Source organism: Bufo gargarizans, chromosome 7, assembly GCF_014858855.1.
Source record: "Bufo gargarizans isolate SCDJY-AF-19 chromosome 7, ASM1485885v1, whole genome shotgun sequence".
Lineage (NCBI taxonomy): Eukaryota > Metazoa > Chordata > Amphibia > Anura > Bufonidae > Bufo > Bufo gargarizans.
The window spans coordinates 17,322,466-17,343,022 of NC_058086.1; the positions used below are offsets into that span (position 1 = coordinate 17,322,466).

The 20,557-nt window shown below is 49.0% G+C and overlaps 1 protein-coding gene across 1 annotated transcript in view; it reads right to left on the bottom strand.

Annotated features, from left to right (window-relative positions):
• CSF2RB (colony stimulating factor 2 receptor subunit beta) overlaps positions 1-20,557 on the bottom strand; it is a 78,631-nt gene that overhangs the window by 39,538 nt on the left and 18,536 nt on the right. The window contains exons 11-12 of the mRNA XM_044300460.1: positions 13,078-13,168; positions 2,446-2,512 (exon numbers count right to left, since the gene is read on the bottom strand). Of these exons, the coding sequence (XP_044156395.1) occupies positions 2,446-2,512; positions 13,078-13,168 (158 nt within the window). The remainder of the gene's footprint in view (positions 1-2,445; positions 2,513-13,077; positions 13,169-20,557) is intronic.

Here is a 20,557-nt window from a genome sequence, read left to right on the forward strand (position 1 = left end):
AATTGGACATTGACGGCATATCCCTGTATCAGAAGAACTTTGAGGGTCTCCCCTGATACATACTGAAAAGGGGTTTGCAAGGATTCAAAAAGGACATATGAGCGACCATCTGAAACCCTCCAGAGAAACTAAGTATTCTTTCATCTTTTTCCCTTTCATTTGAACTGTCGTGATTATTTATATTGTTATTATTATTCTGTAGATTTATAGTCATTGTCATTAGACTTGTATGCACTGCTTTTTACCGCTTATTAAAGATTATAAAATCTAAATATCCAAGTCTTCCATATTCTAAGCTGCTGAACAAAGTACCTTGCCTTTGAAGAGACGTTACCAGGTAGTTAGTTACATTGTATTTAGGAATTGTAGCTGGGGGTGATTGACTGTGGTTGGTCAGTAAGTGATATCCGGTTCATCCACTGATCTGTGTGATAGTGAATGACCCGGATAGTCGGCTCATGGACCGGGAACCCACGTGGTGGCAGTTACCGAAGTATAGTGGGGGGGTGTTAGCCGAGTGGTAATACCCCGGTCACGTGAGGTCTCTGTGTGTGCGCAGACTCCGTCACAGACCACTACGTCAGAGCTGTGGGATCCGGAGCGATCGGATCCATAGTTCGTGACCGAACTGGTAAAACCCTTTAAATACTGCTTTCCACTAAATTGACACATTGAATGGACAATTAGGTGCGCAATATGCCGGATGCTATAGACCATACAGCATGTGGTGGCTTCCCCCTATCTAGCAGCCAGAAACACTACGAAGACTCACTATAGTTACTAGGAGCATCCTTGTGACTCCTTCATTCATATGACTGATAGGGATCCTGAAACATCACCCGATCACATATTTATTGGCCTAGTAATATATCATCAACTACTAATAGCACCAAATCCTTCCTTTAAAGGGGTTGCCTCATCTCAGACAATGGGGGCATATTGCTAGGATATGCCCCCATTATCTGATCGGTGCTGGGACCTTCACCTATATCGAGAACGAAGCCCCGATAGTGGTGGAGGGTGCACAGCACATGCGCAACTGCCCTCCATTCATTTTCTATGGGGCCGCCGAAAATAGCTGAGCACTGGCTGGGCCAGGGGCGTCGTTAGGTCAAAACATTCGGGGCTGGAGCTCCGGATCTTTTGTCCAGTGCACCAAATGCAGGGCTGGCGGGGGCCCCCGGCACCGTCAAGTGAAGTGCTTCCAACGCACCTCGTTCGACGATGCCTCTGCCAGTGCGCCTGTGCGAGATTAAGGCGCTTCTCTGCAATTACACAGAGGCAAGTGAAGTGAATAAATTAGCTAGGAGGCGGCGCTGGGCAGGGAGGGGATCTGTGGATGACACTTAGGGGGATCTGTGGATGACATTTATGGGGATATGTGGTGGATGGCATTTATGGGGGATCTGTGGATGGCACTTATGGGGGATCTGTGGATGACACTTATGGGGATCTGTGGATGACACTTATGGGGATCTGTGGATGATATTTATGGGGGATCTGTGGATGACATTTATTGGGGATCTGTGGATGACACTTATGGGGATCTGCGGATGACACCTATGGGGATCTGTGGATGACATTTATGGGGATCTGTGGATGACACCTATGGGGATCTGTGGATGACATTTATGGGGGATCTGTGGATGACATTTATGGGGGATCTGTGGATGGCACTTATCGGGGATCTGTGGATAACACTTATGGGGGATCTGTGGATGACACTTATGGGGGATCTGTGGATGATATTTATGGGGGATCTGTGGGTGACATTTATTGGGGATCTGTGGATGACACCTATGGGGATCTGTGGATGACATTTATGGGGGATCTGTGGATGACATTTATGGGGGATCTGTGGATGGCACTTATGGGGGATCTGTGGATGGCACTTATGGGGGATCTGTGGATGGCACTTATGGGGGATCTGTGGATGGCACTTATGGGGGATCTGTGGATGACACTTATGGGGGATCTGTGGATGACACTTATGGGGGATCTGTGGATGATATTTATGGGGGATCTGTGGATGACATTTATGGGGGATCTATGGATGACATTTATGGGGGATCTGTGGATGACACTTATGGATGATCTGTGGGGTTGCCCAGGTGGCTAGGCCCTTCACTGTAGTTATTAACCCCATTCAGCAGTCCCCCATTCACTGAAGGGGGGACTGCTGAAAGGTGTTAATAACTACTGTGAAGGCCCCCCTCCCCGGTGGTGATAAGGGCATGGCTTCATGGGATGGGGGGGTGGCTTCATGTGGATCTCTTCAGACTCTACCAACGCCCCTGGGCTCGGCTATTTCTGTCAGGCCCATAGAAATGAATAGGAGCTGTGGCTGCTCATGCGCAGTGATCTCTCATTCACCCATATGGGGAGCACGCTTGGGATGAGACAATCCCTTTAAGATGTGCTATTCATCTAACTTCGCATACTTACCAGTAGAAACTTGCTGAGTTTACTTTTTTTGGGGTCCGGGATGGAATTCTCCCACTGCTGTTTTAGTCTGAAAAAAAAAGAAAGCACAATAAGTCTGGATGAAGCCCACCGTCACACGGTCAGTATTTGGTCAGTAGTTTGCATCAGAATTTGGACGCCGAAACCAGGAATGAGTCTTAAGAACAGAAGAGGCGCAAATGTTTCCATTTCAGGATTTCTCTGTTCAGGTTCCACTCTTAGTTTTTGGCTTACAAATATTTACAAAACACACAGGTGTGAAAGGGGGTTGTGTCACTTCAGCAAACAGTGTTTATCATGTAGGGGAAGTTAATACAAGGCACTGGGCTCTTTCACACTTGCGTTCTTTTCTTCCGGCATAGAGTTCCGTCGTCGGGGCTCTATGCCGGAAGAATCCTGATCAGTTTTATCCTAATGCATTCTGAATGGAGTGAAATCCGTTCAGGATGCATCAGGGTGTCTTCAGTTCCGGAACGGAACGTTTTTTGGCCGGAGAAAATACCGCAGCATGCTGCGCTTTTTTCTCCGGCCCAAAATCCTGAAGACTTGCCGCAAGGCCGGATCCGGAATTAATACCCATTGAAAGGCATTGATCCGGATCCGGCCTTAAGCTAAACGTTGTTTCGGCGCATTGCCGGATCCGACGTTTAGCTTTTTCTGAATGGTTACCATGGCTGCCGGGACGCTAAAGTCCTGGGAGCCATGGTAAAGTGTAGTGCGGAGCGGGGGAGCAGTATACTTACCGTCCGTGCAGCTCCCAGGGCGCTCCAGAGTGATGTCAGGGCGCCCCACGCACATGGATGACGTGATCGCATGGCACGTCATCTATGCGCATGGGGCGCTCTGACGTCATTCTGGAGCGCCCCGGGAGCCGCGCGGACTGTAAGTATACTGCTCCCCCGCTCCCCGCTCCTACTATGGCAACCAGGACTTTAATAGCGTCCTGGCTGCCATAGTAACACTGAAAGAATTTTGAAGACGGATCCATCTTCAAATGCTTTCAGTACACTTGCGTTTTTCCGGATCCGGCGTGTAATTCCGGCAAGTGGAGTACACGCCGGATCCGGACAACGCAAGTGTGAAAGAGGCCTTACTAATGTATTGTGATTGTCCATATTGCCTACTTTGATGGCTGGATTAATTTTTCCATCACATTATACGCTGCTCATTTCCATGGGTACGACCACCCTGCAATCCATCAGTGGTGCTCGTGCTTGCACACTATAGAAAAATGCACTAGCCTATGCATGCTTCCACAGTCCTGGCCACTAAATACGCCAGTACTTTTTCCTGTAGTGTGCCACCACTGATGGTTGCAGGGTGGTTATAACCATGGAAACAAGCAGTGTATAATGTGATGGAAAAATTAATCCAGCCACTAAAGCAGGCAATATGAACAATCACAATACATTAGTAAGTGCCTTGTAGTAACTTTACATACTAAATGCTATTTGCTGAAGTGAGACAACCCCTTTAAGAGTTCCTGCTTTAGATGCCATTTAGTGATTGAGTAAATATTGACCCAGTGATAGGTTTGTTCCAATTACCACAATTACTCAGTGCTTTGTATGAGCTTATTAGGTTTCCAAATACGAGTAACCTCTTTTAACTGTTTATTAAGGCCTAAAATCAAGAGTGAGGTACATTTTATGGCCCGATCAAATCACTTTCAAGTGCTTCATTTACAAATTATAAATGCTCTGCATATTTTCTCATACACAAGGCCTATTATGGCTTTGTTCAATCTCAGAATTTTATGGAACTGTAATATGGTGCCCACAGAGTTCCCTCGTCTTTCATTTGAATCTGACAATCAATTTCCCCATCAGATGCCATGTTACAGAACTGTTCTCCTCTAGAAGCATTGTATTCCATATTCTATAGGACAGCGTAAAGGTGTCTAGAGCTCCAACGTACGAAGCCTCAGAGGTAGGGATGAGCGAACTCGAACTGTATAGTTCGGGTTCGTACCGAATTTTGGGGTGTCCGTGACACGGACCCGAACCCGGACATTTTCGTAAAAGTCCGGGTTCGGTGTTCGTCGCTTTCTTGGAGCTTTTGTGACGCTTTCTTGGCGCTTTTTGAAAGGCTGCAAAGCAGCCAATCAACAAGCGTCATACTACTTGCCCCAAGAGGCCGTCACAGCCATGCCTACTATTGGCATGGCTGTGATTGGCCAGAGCACCATGTGACCCAGCCTCTATTTAAGCTGGAGTCACATAGCGCCGCCCGTCACTCTGCTCTGATTAGCGTAGGGAGAGGTTGCGGCTGCGACAGTAGGGCGAGATTAGGCAGATTAACTCCTCCAAAGGATTTGATTATTGATCGATCTGCAGCTGTGGGTCATTGAGCTGCTGAAATTCAATTGCTCACTGTTTTTAGGCTGCCCAGACCGTTTGTCAGTCACTTTTTTCTGGGGTGATCGGCGGCCATTTTGTGTCTTGTGCGGTGCTGCGACCAAGTGCATCCAAGCTGCGACCAAGTGCATTTAACCCTCAATGGTGTGGTTGTTTTTTGGCTAAAGCCTACATCAGGGTGAAGCTGTCACACCAAGTGCATTTAACCAGCAATAGTCTGTTTATTTTTTGGCCATATACTAAATCAGGGGCAAGCTGCGCCTGTCACCAAGTGCATTTAACCCTCAGTAGTGTGGTTGTTTTTTGGCTAAAGCCTACATCAGGGTGAAGCTGTCACACCAAGTGCATTTAACCAGCAATAGTCTGTTAATTTTTTGGCCATATACTAAATCAGGGGCAAGCTGCGCCTGTCACCAAGTGCATTTAACCAGCAATAGTCTGTTTATTTTTTGGCCATATACTACATCAGGGGCAAGCTGCGCCTGTCACCAAGTGCATTTAACCCTCAATGGTGTGGTTGTTTTTTGGCTAAAGCCTACATCAGGGTGAAGCTGTCACACCAAGTGCATTTAACCAGCAATAGTCTGTTAATTTTTTGGCCATATACTAAATCAGGGGCAAGCTGCGCCCGTCACCAAGTGCATTTAACCAGCAATAGTCTGTTCATTTTTTGGCCATATACTACATCAGGGGCAAGCTGCGTCTGTCACCAAGTGCATTTAACCCTCAATGGTGTGATTGTTTTTTGGCTAAAGCCTACATCAGGGTGAAGCTGTCACACCAAGTGCATTTAACCAGCAATAGTCTGTTCATTTTTTGGCCATATACTACATCAGGGGCAAGCTGCGCCCATCACCAAGTGCATTTAACCCTCAGTAGTGTGGTTGGTCAAGCTGTCACACCAAGTGCATTTAACCAGCAATAGTCTGTTCATTTTTTGGCCATATAGTACATCAGGGGCAAGCTGCGCCTGTCACCAAGTGCATTTAACCCTCAATGGTGTGGTTGTTTTTTGGCTAAAGCCTACATCAGGGTGAAGCTGTCACACCAAGTGCATTTAACCAGCAATAGTCTGTTCATTTTTTGGCCATATACTACATCAGGGGCAAGCTGCGCCCGTCACCAAGTGCATTTAACCCTCAGTAGTGTGGTTGGTCAAGCTGTCACACCAAGTGCATTTAACCAGCAATAGTGTGGTTATTTTTTGGCCATATCCCAGTCTAATTCTGTCACAAAATCCATACCGGTCACCCAGCGCCTAAATACTAGGCCTTAAATTTATATCCCGCCAAATCTGTCGTTACCGCTGTCCTGTTGTGGATGGGCAAGTTATTTAGTGTCCGTCAAAGCACATTTTTTGTTCTGGGTTGAAATACAATTCCCAATTTAGCAATTTCATAATTTAGTGGTTTCTGCTATATCAGAGCTATTTGAAATCTATCCCTAAAAGGGTATATAATATTCAAGGTGCACATAGGGTCATTCAGAATAACTTCACACACACGCTACTGTGCATTTCCAAGTCTAATTCTGTCACTAAATCCATACCGGTCACCCAGCGCCTAAATAGTAGGCCTCAAATTTATATCCCGCCAAATCTGTCGTTACCGCTGTCCTGTTGTGAATGGGCAAGTTATTTAGTGTCCGTCAAAGCACATTTTTTGTTCTGGGTTGAAATACAATTCCCAATTTAGCAATTTCATAATTTAGTGGTTCCTGCTATATCAGCTACATCACCCCCATGCATACCAGGGAAACTGTCTCAGCCTCAAGTTATGCAGCAGTCTCTTATGCTGTTTGAAGTCTCCGCTGGCAGGGTTTCCCAAGGGCATCCACCTAGCCCTTCCCCAGCGGTGAAAGACATAGAATGCACTGACGCACAACCACTTATGTTTCCTGATGATGAGGACATGGGAATACCACCTCAGCATGTCTCTGATGATGACGAAACACAGGTGCCAACTGCTGCGTCTTTCTGCAGTGTGCAGACTGAACAGGAGGTCAGGGATCAAGACTGGGTGGAAGACGATGCAGGGGACGATGAGGTCCTAGACCCCACATGGAATGAAGGTCGTGCCACTGACTTTCACAGTTCGGAGGAAGAGGCAGTGGTGAGACCGAGCCAACAGCGTAGCAAAAGAGGGAGCAGTGGGCAAAAGCAGAACACCCGCCGCCAAGAGACTCCGCCTGCTACTGACCGCCGCCATCTGGGACCGAGCACCCCAAAGGCAGCTTCAAGGAGTTCCCTGGCATGGCACTTCTTCAAACAATGTGCTGACGACAAGACCCGAGTGGTTTGCACGCTGTGCCATCAGAGCCTGAAGCGAGGCATTAACGTTCTGAACCTGAGCACAACCTGCATGACCAGGCACCTGCATGCAAAGCATGAACTGCAGTGGAGTAAACACCTTAAAACCAAGGAAGTCACTCAGGCTCCCCCTGCTACCTCTTCTGCTGCTGCCGCCTCTGCCTCTTCCTCTGCCTCTGGAGGAACGTTGGCACCTGCCGCCCAGCAAACAGGGGATGTACCACCAACACCACCACCACCTCAGTCACCAAGCGTCTCAACCATGTCACACGGCAGCGTTCAGCTCTCCATCTCACAAACATTTGAGAGAAAGCGTAAATTCCCACCTAGCCACCCTCGATCCCTGGCCCTGAATGCCAGCATTTCTAAACTACTGGCCTATGAAATGCTGTCATTTAGGCTGGTGGACACAGACAGCTTCAAACAGCTCATGTCGCTTGCTGTCCCACAGTATGTTGTTCCCAGCCGCCACTACTTCTCCAAGAGAGCCGTGCCTTCCCTGCACAACCAAGTATCCGATAAAATCAAGTGTGCACTGCGCAACGCCATCTGTAGCAAGGTCCACCTAACCACAGATACGTGGACCAGTAAGCACGGCCAGGGACGCTATATCTCTCTAACTGCACACTGGGTAAATGTAGTGGCAGCTGGGCCCCAGGCGGAGAGCTGTTTAGCGCACGTCCTTCCGCCGCCAAGGATCGCAGGGCAACATTCTTTGCCTCCTGTTGCCACCTCCTCCTTCTCGGCTTCCTCCTCCTCTTCTTCCACCTGCTCATCCAGTCAGCCACACACCTTCACCACCAACTTCAGCACAGCCCGGGGTAAACATCAGCAGGCCATTCTGAAACTCATATGTTTGGGGGACAGGCCCCACACCGCACAGGAGTTGTAGCGTGGTATAGAACAACAGACCGACGAGTGGTTGTTGCCGGTGAGCCTCAAGCCCGGCCTGGTGGTGTGTGATAATGGGCGAAATCTCGTTGCAGCTCTGGGACTAGCCAATTTGACGCACATCCCTTGCTTGGCGCATGTGCTGAATTTGGTGGTGCAGAAGTTCATTCACAACTACCCCGACATGTCAGAGCTGCTGCATAAAGTGCGGGCCGTCTGTTCGCGCTTCCGGCGTTCACATCCTGCTGCTGCTCGCCTGTCTGCGCTACAGCGTAACTTCGGCCTTCCCGCTCACCGCCTCATATGCGACGTGCCCACCAGGTGGAACTCCACCTTGCACATGCTGGACAGACTGTGCGAGCAGCAGCAGGCCATAGTGGAGTTTAAGCTGCAGCACGCACGGGTCAGTCGCACTACAGAACAGCACCACTTCACCACCAATGACTGGGCCTCCATGCGAGACCTGTGTGCCCTGTTGCGCTGTTTCGAGTACTCCACCAACATGGCCAGTGGCGATGACGCCGTTATCAGCGTTACAATACCACTTCTATGTCTCCTTGAGAAAACACTTAGGGCGATGATGCAAGAGGAGGTGGCCCAGGAGGAGGAGGAGGAGGAGGAGGAAGAGGGGTCATTTTTAGCACTTTCAGGCCAGTCTCTTCGAAGTGACTCAGAGGGAGGTTTTTGGCAACAGCAGAGGCCAGGTACAAATGTGGCCAGACAGGGCCCACTACTGGAGGACGAGGAGGACGAGGATGAGGAGGAGGTGGAGGAGGATGAGGATGAAGCATGGTCACAGCGGGGTGGCACCCAACGCAGCTCGGGTCCATCACTGGTGTGTGGCTGGGGGGAAAGGCAGGACGATGACGACACGCCTCCCACAGAGGACAGCTTGTCCTTACCCCTGGGCAGCCTGGCACACATGAGCGACTACATGCTGCAGTGCCTGCGCAACGACAGCAGAGTTGCCCACATTTTAACCTGTGCGGACTACTGGGTTGCCACCCTGCTGGATCCACGCTACAAAGACAATGTGCCCACCTTACTTCCTGCACTGGAGCGTGATAGGAAGATGTGCGAGTACAAGCGCACGTTGGTAGACGCGCTACTGAGAGCATTCCCAAATGTCACAGGGGAACAAGTGGAAGCCCAAGGCCAAGGCAGAGGAGGAGCAAGAGGTCGCCAAGGCAGCTGTGTCACGGCCAGCTCCTCTGAGGGCAGGGTTAGCATGGCAGAGATGTGGAAAACTTTTGTCAACACGCCACAGCTAACTGCACCACCACCTGATACGCAACGTGTTAGCAGGAGGCAACATTTCACTAACATGGTGGAACAGTACGTGTGCACACCCCTCCACGTACTGACTGATGGTTCGGCCCCATTCAACTTCTGGGTCTCTAAATTGTCCACGTGGCCAGAGCTAGCCTTTTATGCCTTGGAGGTTCTGGCCTGCCCGGCGGCCAGCGTTTTGTCTGAACGTGTATTCAGCACGGCAGGGGGCGTCATTACAGACAAACGCAGCCGCCTGTCTACAGCCAATGTGGACAAGCTGACGTTTATAAAAATGAACCAGGCATGGATCCCACAGGACCTGTCCGTCCCTTGTCCAGATTAGACATTAACTACCTCCCCTTAACCATATATTATTGGACTCCAGGGCACTTCCTCATTCAATCCTATTTTTATTTTCATTTTACCATTATATTGCGAGGCTACCCAAAGTTGAATGAACCTCTCCTCTGTCTGGGTGCCGGGGCCTAAATATATGCCAATGGACTGTTCCAATGTTGGGTGACGTGAAGCCTGATTCTCTGCTATGACATGCAGACTAATTCTCTGCTGACATGAAGACAGATTCTCTGTTACGGGACCTCTCTCCTCTGCCTGGGTGCTGGGCCTAAATATCTGACAATGGACTGTTGCAGTGGTGGCTGACGTGAAGCCTGATTTTCTGCTATGACATGCAGACTGATTCTCTGCTGACATGAAGCCAGATCCTCTGTTACGGGACCTCTCTCCTCTGACTGTGCTGTGCCTAAATATATGCCAATGGACTGTTGCAGTGGTGGCTGACGTGAAGCCTGATTCTCTGCTATGACATGCAGACTAATTCTCTGCTGACGTGAAGCCAGATTGTCTGTTACGGGACCTCTCTCCTCTGCCTGGGTGCTGGGCCTAAATTTATGAAAATGGACTGTTGCAGTGGTGGCTGACGTGAAGCCTGATTTTCTGCTATGACATGCAGACTGATTCTCTGCTGACATGAAGCCAGATCCTCTGTTTCGGGACCTCTCTCCTCTGCCTGTGTGCTGGGCCTAAATATATGCCAATGGACTGTTGCAGTGGTGGCTGACGTGAAGCCTCATTCTCTGCTATGACATGCAGACTAATTCTCTGCTGACGTGAAGCCAGATTGTCTGTTACGGGACCTCTCTCCTCTGCCTGGGTGCTGGGCCTAAGTTTATGAAAATGGACTCTTACAGTGCTGGGTGACGTGAAGCCTGATTTTCTGCTATGACATGCAGACTGATTCTCTGCTGACATGAAGCCAGATCCTCTGTTACGGGACCTCTCTCCTCTGCCTGTGTGCTGGGCCTAAATATATGCCAATGGACTTGTAGTGTCCCACTAGGTATGGGTGGGCACTACACAAGGGTCAATTGGTGTGCGCGTTACTCCTACTCACAAGGAACAGGAATGTCATATTTAATTCTGCATTTAATGTATGTTTTAATGTGTTTTTACATGCAATGTACCCCTGTGTGATGACGTAGCAGGCCTAGTTGGGTGTAGTTAGACATCCCAGACACTAGAGGGAGATAGGGAGCCCCTAGTATAAATGTCCAGGCCCAGACAGGGAGTGGGAGTGCAGAGTCAGGAGTCTGAGAAGACAGAGGTTAAGAAGCCTGCTCCTGACATGCAGCTGGATAGCCCTGGCTGCTAGTGATGTCCAGGAGGCTGTTGAGAAGCTCCAGCCTGCCTGAGAACAAGAGAGCCTAACTTAGCTCTGAAGAGATACCCCAGTTGCAGGATTCAACCTCCTGGGAGAAACCTACAGTTATCCACCTGATAGGAGGAGGCGACCCAGGGTAAGCAAAGTGACCCTGAAGGGCAGAGAACCTTTAGCCAGTGCAGCAAGAAGTATAATACCTGAGGAAGAAAGTAACCAAGGATTTAAGCCACCCATTTAGGCATCCGGGCCTTGGGAGATATAAAGCCAGAGCAGGAGTTCTAGAAGGGACACTGTACATTGATTCTGAGAAAGGTACAACCTGCTGCCTAGTGCTTGTAAAGTTTACCCTCAGCGTATCTTGCATGACTATTGCCTGCCATATTGTGAATAAGCCCCTTTGTGGAACTGTAATATAAAGACTGTGCTACACCTGCTGTACAAAGTTGGATTGTCCAGTAAAGTTTACGTTTGGTTCACTGCATACTTGTGTACCTTCATCATTCCAACCACCAACCGGCGTGCCACCGTCCGAAGGCACTGGCGTCACGAATACCACAGGGACCTTGCCCCAGGCACACAAAATACCTGTAACATCCAGGGCACCTCAACTACCATCAGGCCTGGTCCCTATCTACAGAGCGTGCCCCAGAGGAACTGTGTCTACCTCTCCTTCACTGCCACGCGCCTGCCCAGGGTTCTTCAAATATAGTGAGTACCCTCGATTGCCCATAACCGTGACCTCACTTCATCATACCCTGCAGGTCTGGCGTGTTGCAGACTGTTGCAGTGGTGGCTGATGTGAAGCCTCATTCTCTGCTATGACATGCAGACTAATTCTCTGCTGACATGAAGCCAGATTGTCTGTTACGGGACCTCTCTCCTCTGCCTGGGTGCTGGGCCTAAATTTATGAAAATGGACTGTTGCAGTGGTGGGTGACGTGAAGCCTGATTCTCTGCTATGACATGAAGACTGATTCTCTGCTGACATGAAGCCAGATCCTCTGTTACGGGACCTCTCTCCTCTGCCTGTTTGCTGGGCCTAAATATATGCCAATGGACTGTTGCAGTGGTGGCTGACGTGAAGCCTCATTCTCTGCTATGACATGCAGACTAATTCTCTGCTGACATGAAGCCAGATTGTCTGTTACGGGACCTCTCTCCTCTGCCTGGGTGCCGGGGCCTAAATATCTGAGAATGGACTGTTCCAGTGGTGGGTGACGGGAAGCCAGATTCTCTGCTATGGGACCTCTCTCCAATTGATTTTGGTTAATTTTTATTTATTTAATTTTTATTTTAATTCATTTCCCTATCCACATTTGTTTGCAGGGGATTTACCTACATGTTGCTGCCTTTTGCAGCCCTCTAGCCCTTTCCTGGGCTGTTTTACAGCCGTTTTAGTGCCGAAAAGTTCGGGTCCCCATTGACTTCAATGGGGTTCGGGTTCGGGACGAAGTTCGGATCGGGTTCGGATCCCGAACCCGAACATTTCCGGGAAGTTCGGCCGAACTTCTCGAACCCGAACATCCAGGTGTTCGCTCAACTCTACTCAGAGGCCTAAGACAAAAGTTAAAGATTCCACTAGGTACCAAACTCTGTTTGCCATCTTCCCAACTCTGTTGGGAATAGAATCTACATGAAACCAGTTTCTGCCCAATAGATCCACAACAGTGCAGAAACCATTAAAGGGTTATTCCCAATCGGTCTTTCATGCTTGAGATGGAAATAACCACAGTAAGCCCGAGTAGCTCCCATTCACTGCTATGGAAGTAATTGGAATCAGCAGACCGCCAGCTGTCCAGATGTTTCCATAACTCTGACCACCTGCTGGTTACTGTGATTATTCCCAACTTATCCATGAAAGACTGAGAAGGGAATAGGCCTTTAAGTCATGATTATATAGATATTTATTGCTAAAGAGATTGAACGTGCTGCACCCACACATTTTGCTTAGCGTGTGTGATAGTTACACAGTTGATAAGGTTGAAAAAAGACACTGGTCCATCAGTGTCAACCTGTAATGCTATCATATTGATCCAGTGGAAGACCTATACCGGGAAGAAAATCCTTTACCAAACCAAATACGGCAATCAGAATAAATTCCTCACCTTTTGAAATACGTAATCCCAAAATACAAGCCAAGCAAGAATCCTACAGAAGTAATAAATGTAGTAACACCTATGGCCACTGTATTCATGGCTGGAAGAAAAGAAAAAAACATGAATGTGAGAGAAAAAAATTAAGCATCAGCTATTAATATTTAGATTTGTTCTCCCATTATACATTGTAAAAACTTTCTTCATCTCAATAGGTGAAGGGAGACAAGCTGCTGCCAGACACATCTAAACAAAAGCGTCCACCATGTTTAAGGCATTTAACTCAGTTTTTGCTAAAAATCACATTTTCAATTGGCCTTTATTAAAAATATTGAGCTGTTCTGTCACAAAGGGTTAACTAGCTGTTTTCTAGCTGTGTGACTGGTACTTTTACTTTCACTTTGTGCCTGTCATTAGAGATGAACGAATTTCTCCAAAATGCGATTCGGCCGGTCCGCCGAATTTTTCAAAAAAATTTGGTTCAATCTGAATTTATTTGTGGCGAATCGCGTTAAAAACTGCTATTTCCTGGCAGCAGAGAGTCTTTATAGTGGTGTAGAACACTGTGCCTGGCAGTAACACTCATAGGGAGTCTGCTATGATAGTGAAAGAATACTGTGAGTCAGTATGACATGCAGATGATAAGCGTCGCTCTTAGAACCACTGCACACCTAACTTATTTGGGCAGTCATGGGGCCAAAACTGACCAAATAACTTAAAGGGGTTCTGCACTTTGTTTGGGCCAGCGGTAAACAGTGAGAAGGCCGAGGCGCTGCTGGAGCGCCGCTGCCTTCTCAAACAGCTGATCGGCGAGGGTCCTGGGTCTCGGACCCCCGCCGATCAAAAGCTGATGATCTATCCAGAGGATAGATCATTAGTTTAAACAAAGTGCAGAACCCCTTTAAGTGTGAACTCAGCCTTACAGGTCAATGTTAGCGTCAAGAAGAAGTTTGGCTGCCCAGCCAGTTTGGCTGCCCAGTAGTCCAGCGAATCTTCAACTTGGGGTGGCAGGGTGCTGTCCAAGTATGCCACCACCTGCTGGTTCAGGTTCTCTATGTCTACCTGCTGCTGGTGAGTAGTTTCTTCACTAGGCGGCTTAAGAAAGCTGCTCATCAGCGACTCTAGACTTAAGTTGCTGCTGATGAAACTGCTCCTACCCCCACCCTGCCAAAACAGCAATGGCAGAGGCACGTGAGGACAGAGGGCCCCCCCCAGTCAGACATGCGAGAGGATGGACGATGGTGAAGATAGGCAGCGGCAAACTGACTACATAGGGTGTCTCTATAGTAGTTCAGTTTGTCCTCTCTCTCAGCGGGTATAAAAAGGCCCCCAACAAGATGGAGAGCCAGAAGTCATCCCTGCCGAATGGTGACAATTCAGCTGCCACTACGCAAGCAAGTGAGCATGCATCGGACCATTTGTGCAAGTGACACGGAGGGACTCCCTGCCTCCATCTCCATTGCATACTGCCACAGTGTTTCTGGGTCCTCTGCCTCGTCTTCCTCATTACCCTGTAGATTCTCTGACTGCTCCTGCTCCTCCTCTCGTGTCACCTGTGTAGAAAAAACACCCATTTCGCTACACATTGCTTGTGCTCCAATGTCCTCCTCCAGTTCAGCCCCCACAGGGCTCATGTGGCCATGAGATCTAGGCGCCACGTCTCCAGTCCCCTGACCAGCCAGATTTACCAGCATCTGTTCCAGGACATGAAGCATTGGAATGACATTGTTCATCCCGTTGTCCCGGTGACTGATAGTCAGTCCAACATATGGAGGGTGGAATTCCAACGGGTGGAAACATCGCATATCAGCCTATGTTGGGGGATGTCGTTCTGCCACTGCAGCTCAAGGATGGTGTGCTTTGCGGTGTACGTGTGGCTGAAGTGCATGCAAAGTTTCCTGGTCATTTTTAGGATGTCTTGCAGATGGGTGGAAGACTTGAGGAACCGCTTAACAACCAGATTAATCAGGTGTGACATGCAGGGCGCATGGCTCAGCCCTCCTTGACGCACCGCCAACACCATGTTCTTTCCTTTGTCGGTCACCATGGTTCTGATTTTGAGTTGTAGCAGAGAAAGCCAGGATTCGATTTGTTGATGAAGGACACTGAGCAGTTTCTCCCCTATGTGACTCCGTTCAACCAGGCAAACGAGGTTCAGAACAGCATGACACCGCCGTGCCCTGCACATGTGTTATGCTGGAGGGGCACTCTTAATTGTCCCTGCAGTGGAGGCTAAGGACATGGTGGAGGATGAGGAGGTAGAGGTGGATATTGTTGCAGGGCCAACGGCATGAGAACATGGAGGTGGAAGCGGCATCACCTGGCCAAGATGTTGGTGTGGCTGTGCAGGAACCACATTCACCCAGTGCGTAAAGGACATGTATTGTCCTTGACCATAGTTTACAGCTCCACATGTCGGCGCTGCCGTGCACTTTTTGAAGACACTGACAGACTCAAGGACTGGCCCACCTTCTGTTCTTCATACGTGTACAGAGCTTGTACCGCCTTTTTGGCAAATAAATAACGGCTGGGAACTCTCCACCCCAGCTCGGCACAAGCCATCAGTTCTCTGAAAGGTGCAGAGTCCACCACTTGGAAAGGGAGGGACTGCAGCACCAGCAACTTGGCCAGGAGCACATTCAGCTTCTGCACCGTTGGATGAGTGCACGCATACTGTTGTCTCTTGGCAATCGCTTCGGTGATCGATTGCTGACGGAATGGCTGATGAGGAGTAGGAGGAGAAGTAGGAGCATCAGGACCAGCAGATGATGGGAAGGACAGACAGCTCCCTTCAGCTGAGGTGGTGGAGCCTTGACTGCCTGAAATCAAGTAACACTCATAGGGAGTCTGCTATGATAGTGAAAGAATACTGTGAGTCAGTATGACATGCAGATGATAAGCGTCGCTCTTAGAACCACTGCACACCTAACTTATTTGGGCAGTCATGGGGCCAAAACTGACCAAATAACTTAAAGGGGTTCTGCACTTTGTTTGGGCCAGCGGTAAACAGTGAGAAGGCCGAGGCGCTGCTGGAGCGCCGCTGCCTTCTCAAACAGCTGATCGGCGAGGTTCCTGGGTCTCGGACCCCCGCCGATCAAAAGCTGATGATCTATCCAGAGGGTAGATCATTAGTTTAAACAAAGTGCAGAACCCCTTTAAGTGTGAACTCAGCCTTACAGGTCAATGTTAGCGTCAAGAAGAAGTTTGGCTGCCCAGCCAGTTTGGCTGCCCAGTAGTCCAGCGAATCTTCAACTTGGGGTGGCAGGGTGCTGTCCAAGTATGCCACCACCTGCTGGTTCAGGTTCTCTATGTCTACCTGCTGCTGGTGAGTAGTTTCTTCACTAGGCGGCTTAAGAAAGCTGCTCATCAGCGACTCTAGACTTAAGTTGCTGCTGATGAAACTGCTCCTACCCCCACCCTGCCAAAACAGCAATGGCAGAGGCACGTGAGGACAGAGGGCCCCCCCAGTCAGACATGCGAGAGGATGGACGATGGTGAAGATAGGCAGCGGCAAACTGACTACATAGGGTGTCTCTATAGTAGTTCAGTTTGTCCTCTCTCTCAGCGGGTATAAAAAGGCCCCCAACAAGATGGAGAGCCAGAAGTCATCCCTGCCGAATGGTGACAATTCAGCTGCCACTACGCAAGCAAGTGAGCATGCATCGGACCATTTGTGCAAGTGACACGGAGGGACTCCCTGCCTCCATCTCCATTGCATACTGCCACAGTGTTTCTGGGTCCTCTGCCTCGTCTTCCTCATTACCCTGTAGATTCTCTGACTGCTCCTGCTCCTCCTCTCGTGTCACCTGTGTAGAAAAAACACCCATTTCGCTACACATTGCTTGTGCTCCAATGTCCTCCTCCAGTTCAGCCCCCACAGGGCTCATGTGGCCATGAGATCTAGGCGCCACGTCTCCAGTCCCCTGACCAGCCAGATTTACCAGCATCTGTTCCAGGACATGAAGCATTGGAATGACATTGTTCATCCCGTTGTCCCGGTGACTGATAGTCAGTCCAACATATGGAGGGTGGAATTCCAACGGGTGGAAACATCGCATATCAGCCTATGTTGGGGGATGTCGTTCTGCCACTGCAGCTCAAGGATGGTGTGCTTTGCGGTGTACGTGTGGCTGAAGTGCATGCAAAGTTTCCTGGTCATTTTTAGGATGTCTTGCAGATGGGTGGAAGACTTGAGGAACCGCTTAACAACCAGATTAATCAGGTGTGACATGCAGGGCGCATGGCTCAGCCCTCCTTGACGCACCGCCAACACCATGTTCTTTCCTTTGTCGGTCACCATGGTTCTGATTTTGAGTTGTAGCAGAGAAAGCCAGGATTCGATTTGTTGATGAAGGACACTGAGCAGTTTCTCCCCTATGTGACTCCGTTCAACCAGGCAAACGAGGTTCAGAACAGCATGACACCGCCGTGCCCTGCACATGTGTTATGCTGGAGGGGCACTCTTAATTGTCCCTGCAGTGGAGGCTAAGGACATGGTGGAGGATGAGGAGGTAGAGGTGGATATTGTTGCAGGGCCAACGGCATGAGAACATGGAGGTGGAAGCGGCATCACCTGGCCAAGATGTTGGTGTGGCTGTGCAGGAACCACATTCACCCAGTGCGTAAAGGACATGTATTGTCCTTGACCATAGTTTACAGCTCCACATGTCGGCGCTGCCGTGCACTTTTTGAAGACACTGACAGACTCAAGGACTGGCCCACCTTCTGTTCTTCATACGTGTACAGAGCTTGTACCGCCTTTTTGGCAAATAAATAACGGCTGGGAACTCTCCACCCCAGCTCGGCACAAGCCATCAGTTCTCTGAAAGGTGCAGAGTCCACCACTTGGAAAGGGAGGGACTGCAGCACCAGCAACTTGGCCAGGAGCACATTCAGCTTCTGCACCGTTGGATGAGTGCACGCATACTGTTGTCTCTTGGCAATCGCTTCGGTGATCGATTGCTGACGGAATGGCTGATGAGGAGTAGGAGGAGAAGTAGGAGCATCAGGACCAGCAGATGATGGGAAGGACAGACAGCTCCCTTCAGCTGAGGTGGTGGAGCCTTGACTGCCTGAAATCGGGTGCGTGCCACTGGATGATGCAGCGGTTGCTGCGGGAGGCTGGACAACCACATCGGAGCCACGGTTCTCCCAGACCACTTTATGGTGACACTGCTTATGTTGACGCAGGGCCGTGGTGCAAACATTGGCACCCTGGCCAAGTTTCACCTTCTGTCCACAGATTCTACAAATGGCCATGTTCACCTCCTCCGGCGGCTTAACAAAAAACTCCCACACCGCCGAGTAGGTGATTTTACCCCCAACACTACGCACTGACTGACTGCTCCCGCCGCTACTTCCTTGAGCCCCTGCTCCACTACTTTCCGGGCAGGTAGGCTCGTGCGAAGCGGGTGGTCTACCCCGGGCACGTTTGGCTCCCGACGTCCCACTGCTATCACCCTGCTGACTTCCGGCCACGCTAGCGAGTTGCTGGCTCCGCCGCTGCCTCACGGAGAAGCTGCCACCATCTACTCCCAATGATGATGAAGCCCCTTATTCACCAGGCTCCCAAGTGCAATCAGCTACACCATCATCATTGAGTACTGTTTGCACGTCACTAAGGTCCTCCTCAATGGTCTCTGGGTCAGGAGCCTGACCGCTCGCAACGCCTGCTCCCACGCCACTCTCCTCATCACTACTTGCTCGTCCACCGGAGGAAGCAGCGGATATCTCCTCCACATCTTGGCTGGCCAGTAGCTGCTGACTGTCCTCTAGTAGCTCGTACTCACTGTATAGTGGAGCTGAGCCCACAGCATATAATACTTGTCTGGCAGAGGGAACAGAAAAGGACAGAGGCAGGTTGAGGACAGGTGAGAGCACAGAGCCTGCTCCTGGGCCATGCCAATTAAGGGTTGTGTCTGACGAACCCACCGACTCATGGCTGGGGATGTCTGATGTCACCATAAACCGCTGGGTTGCTGGTCAAGACATGACCGCTAGATGACACCGGGAGCTCAGACCTGTACCTGCACCAGAAACATTTAGGCCTCTGCCAGTCCCCTGTGCAGGGCCTGGCACTTCTCTGTCTGACATACTGTTAAATCAATTAAATAAATAAAAAGGAAATTAAAACCCCCTTAAAAAGTCTGTAACTTTCTCACTTCTCCACACAACGGCTAATAAGCCCATTTTTCCCCCACTAATACACGCCAAAAAGGGCTTTAGAACATATAACTGTACCGCTGAACGACAAATAGGCCCTTATTTTTTTCCACTTATGCATGCCACAAAAGGCTTTAGACCATATAACTGCACCGTTGAACAGCAAATATATATATATTTTTTCCACTAATACACGCCAAAAAGGGCTTTAGAACATTTAACTGCACTGCTGAACGGCAAATAATATATACTTTTTTGCCACTAATACACGCCAAAAAGGGCTTTAGAACATATAACTGAACCGCTGATTGGCAAATATATAGTTTTTTGCCACTAATACAAGCCAAAAAGTGTTTTAGAACATATAACTGCACCATGGAACGGCAAATAGGCCCTTACTTTTTTCCACTTATACACTCCACAAAAGGCTTTAGAACATATAACTGCACCGCTGAAGGCAAACAATATATATTTTTTTGCCACTAATACACACCAAAAAGCACTTTAGAACATATAACTTCACCACTGAATGGCAAATAGGCCCTTATTTTTTCCACTTATACACGCCACAAAAGGCTTCAGAACATATAACTACACCGTTGAACGGCAAATAATATATTTTTTTTGCCACTAATACACACCAAAAAGTGGTTTAGAATATACTGTACTGCTGAACGGCAGATAATATATATTTTTGTGCCACTAATACATGCCAAAAAGGGCTGTAATTTTCTCACTCTCGCTAATAAGTCCTTTTTTTCCTACTAATACAAGCCACAAAATGCTTTAGAACATATAACTGTACCGCACAAGGGCAAATAAGACATATAAATATTTTCTTGTAATAAACCCTGTTAATGGCTGCATCAAACAACACTTGCACCCCAATAACAAGAATGTTTTGCTGGAATTACAGAGCTGTATAATGGCAATTAGGATCTCCAGTCGGTGCGGCATTGTGGGTGATCCCTCATTTCCAGAGTTCCTTGTTCGATGTCTTAACACGTGCAGCAGCCATTAAAAAATGTGATTCGTTACCATGAAGCGTGAGTTAATTCGGATTCGGTGCAAATCGAATTTTTCTGAAATTCGGATTGAATTCCACTTCGTCACCTTTGATTCCCTCATCTCTACGGGTCATCTAATAAAACTTCTCTCTAAACTACTAAGAGGTCATAAACACTTATTTAAGCCACATTCTTAGGCCCCATGCACACGGCCGTGTTTCACAGCCGTGTGCGGGCCGTGGAACCGCGGCCTGGATCCCTCCTGAGAGCAGGAGCGCACGGCGTCACTGGTTGCTATGACGCCGTGCGCTCCCTGCTGCCGG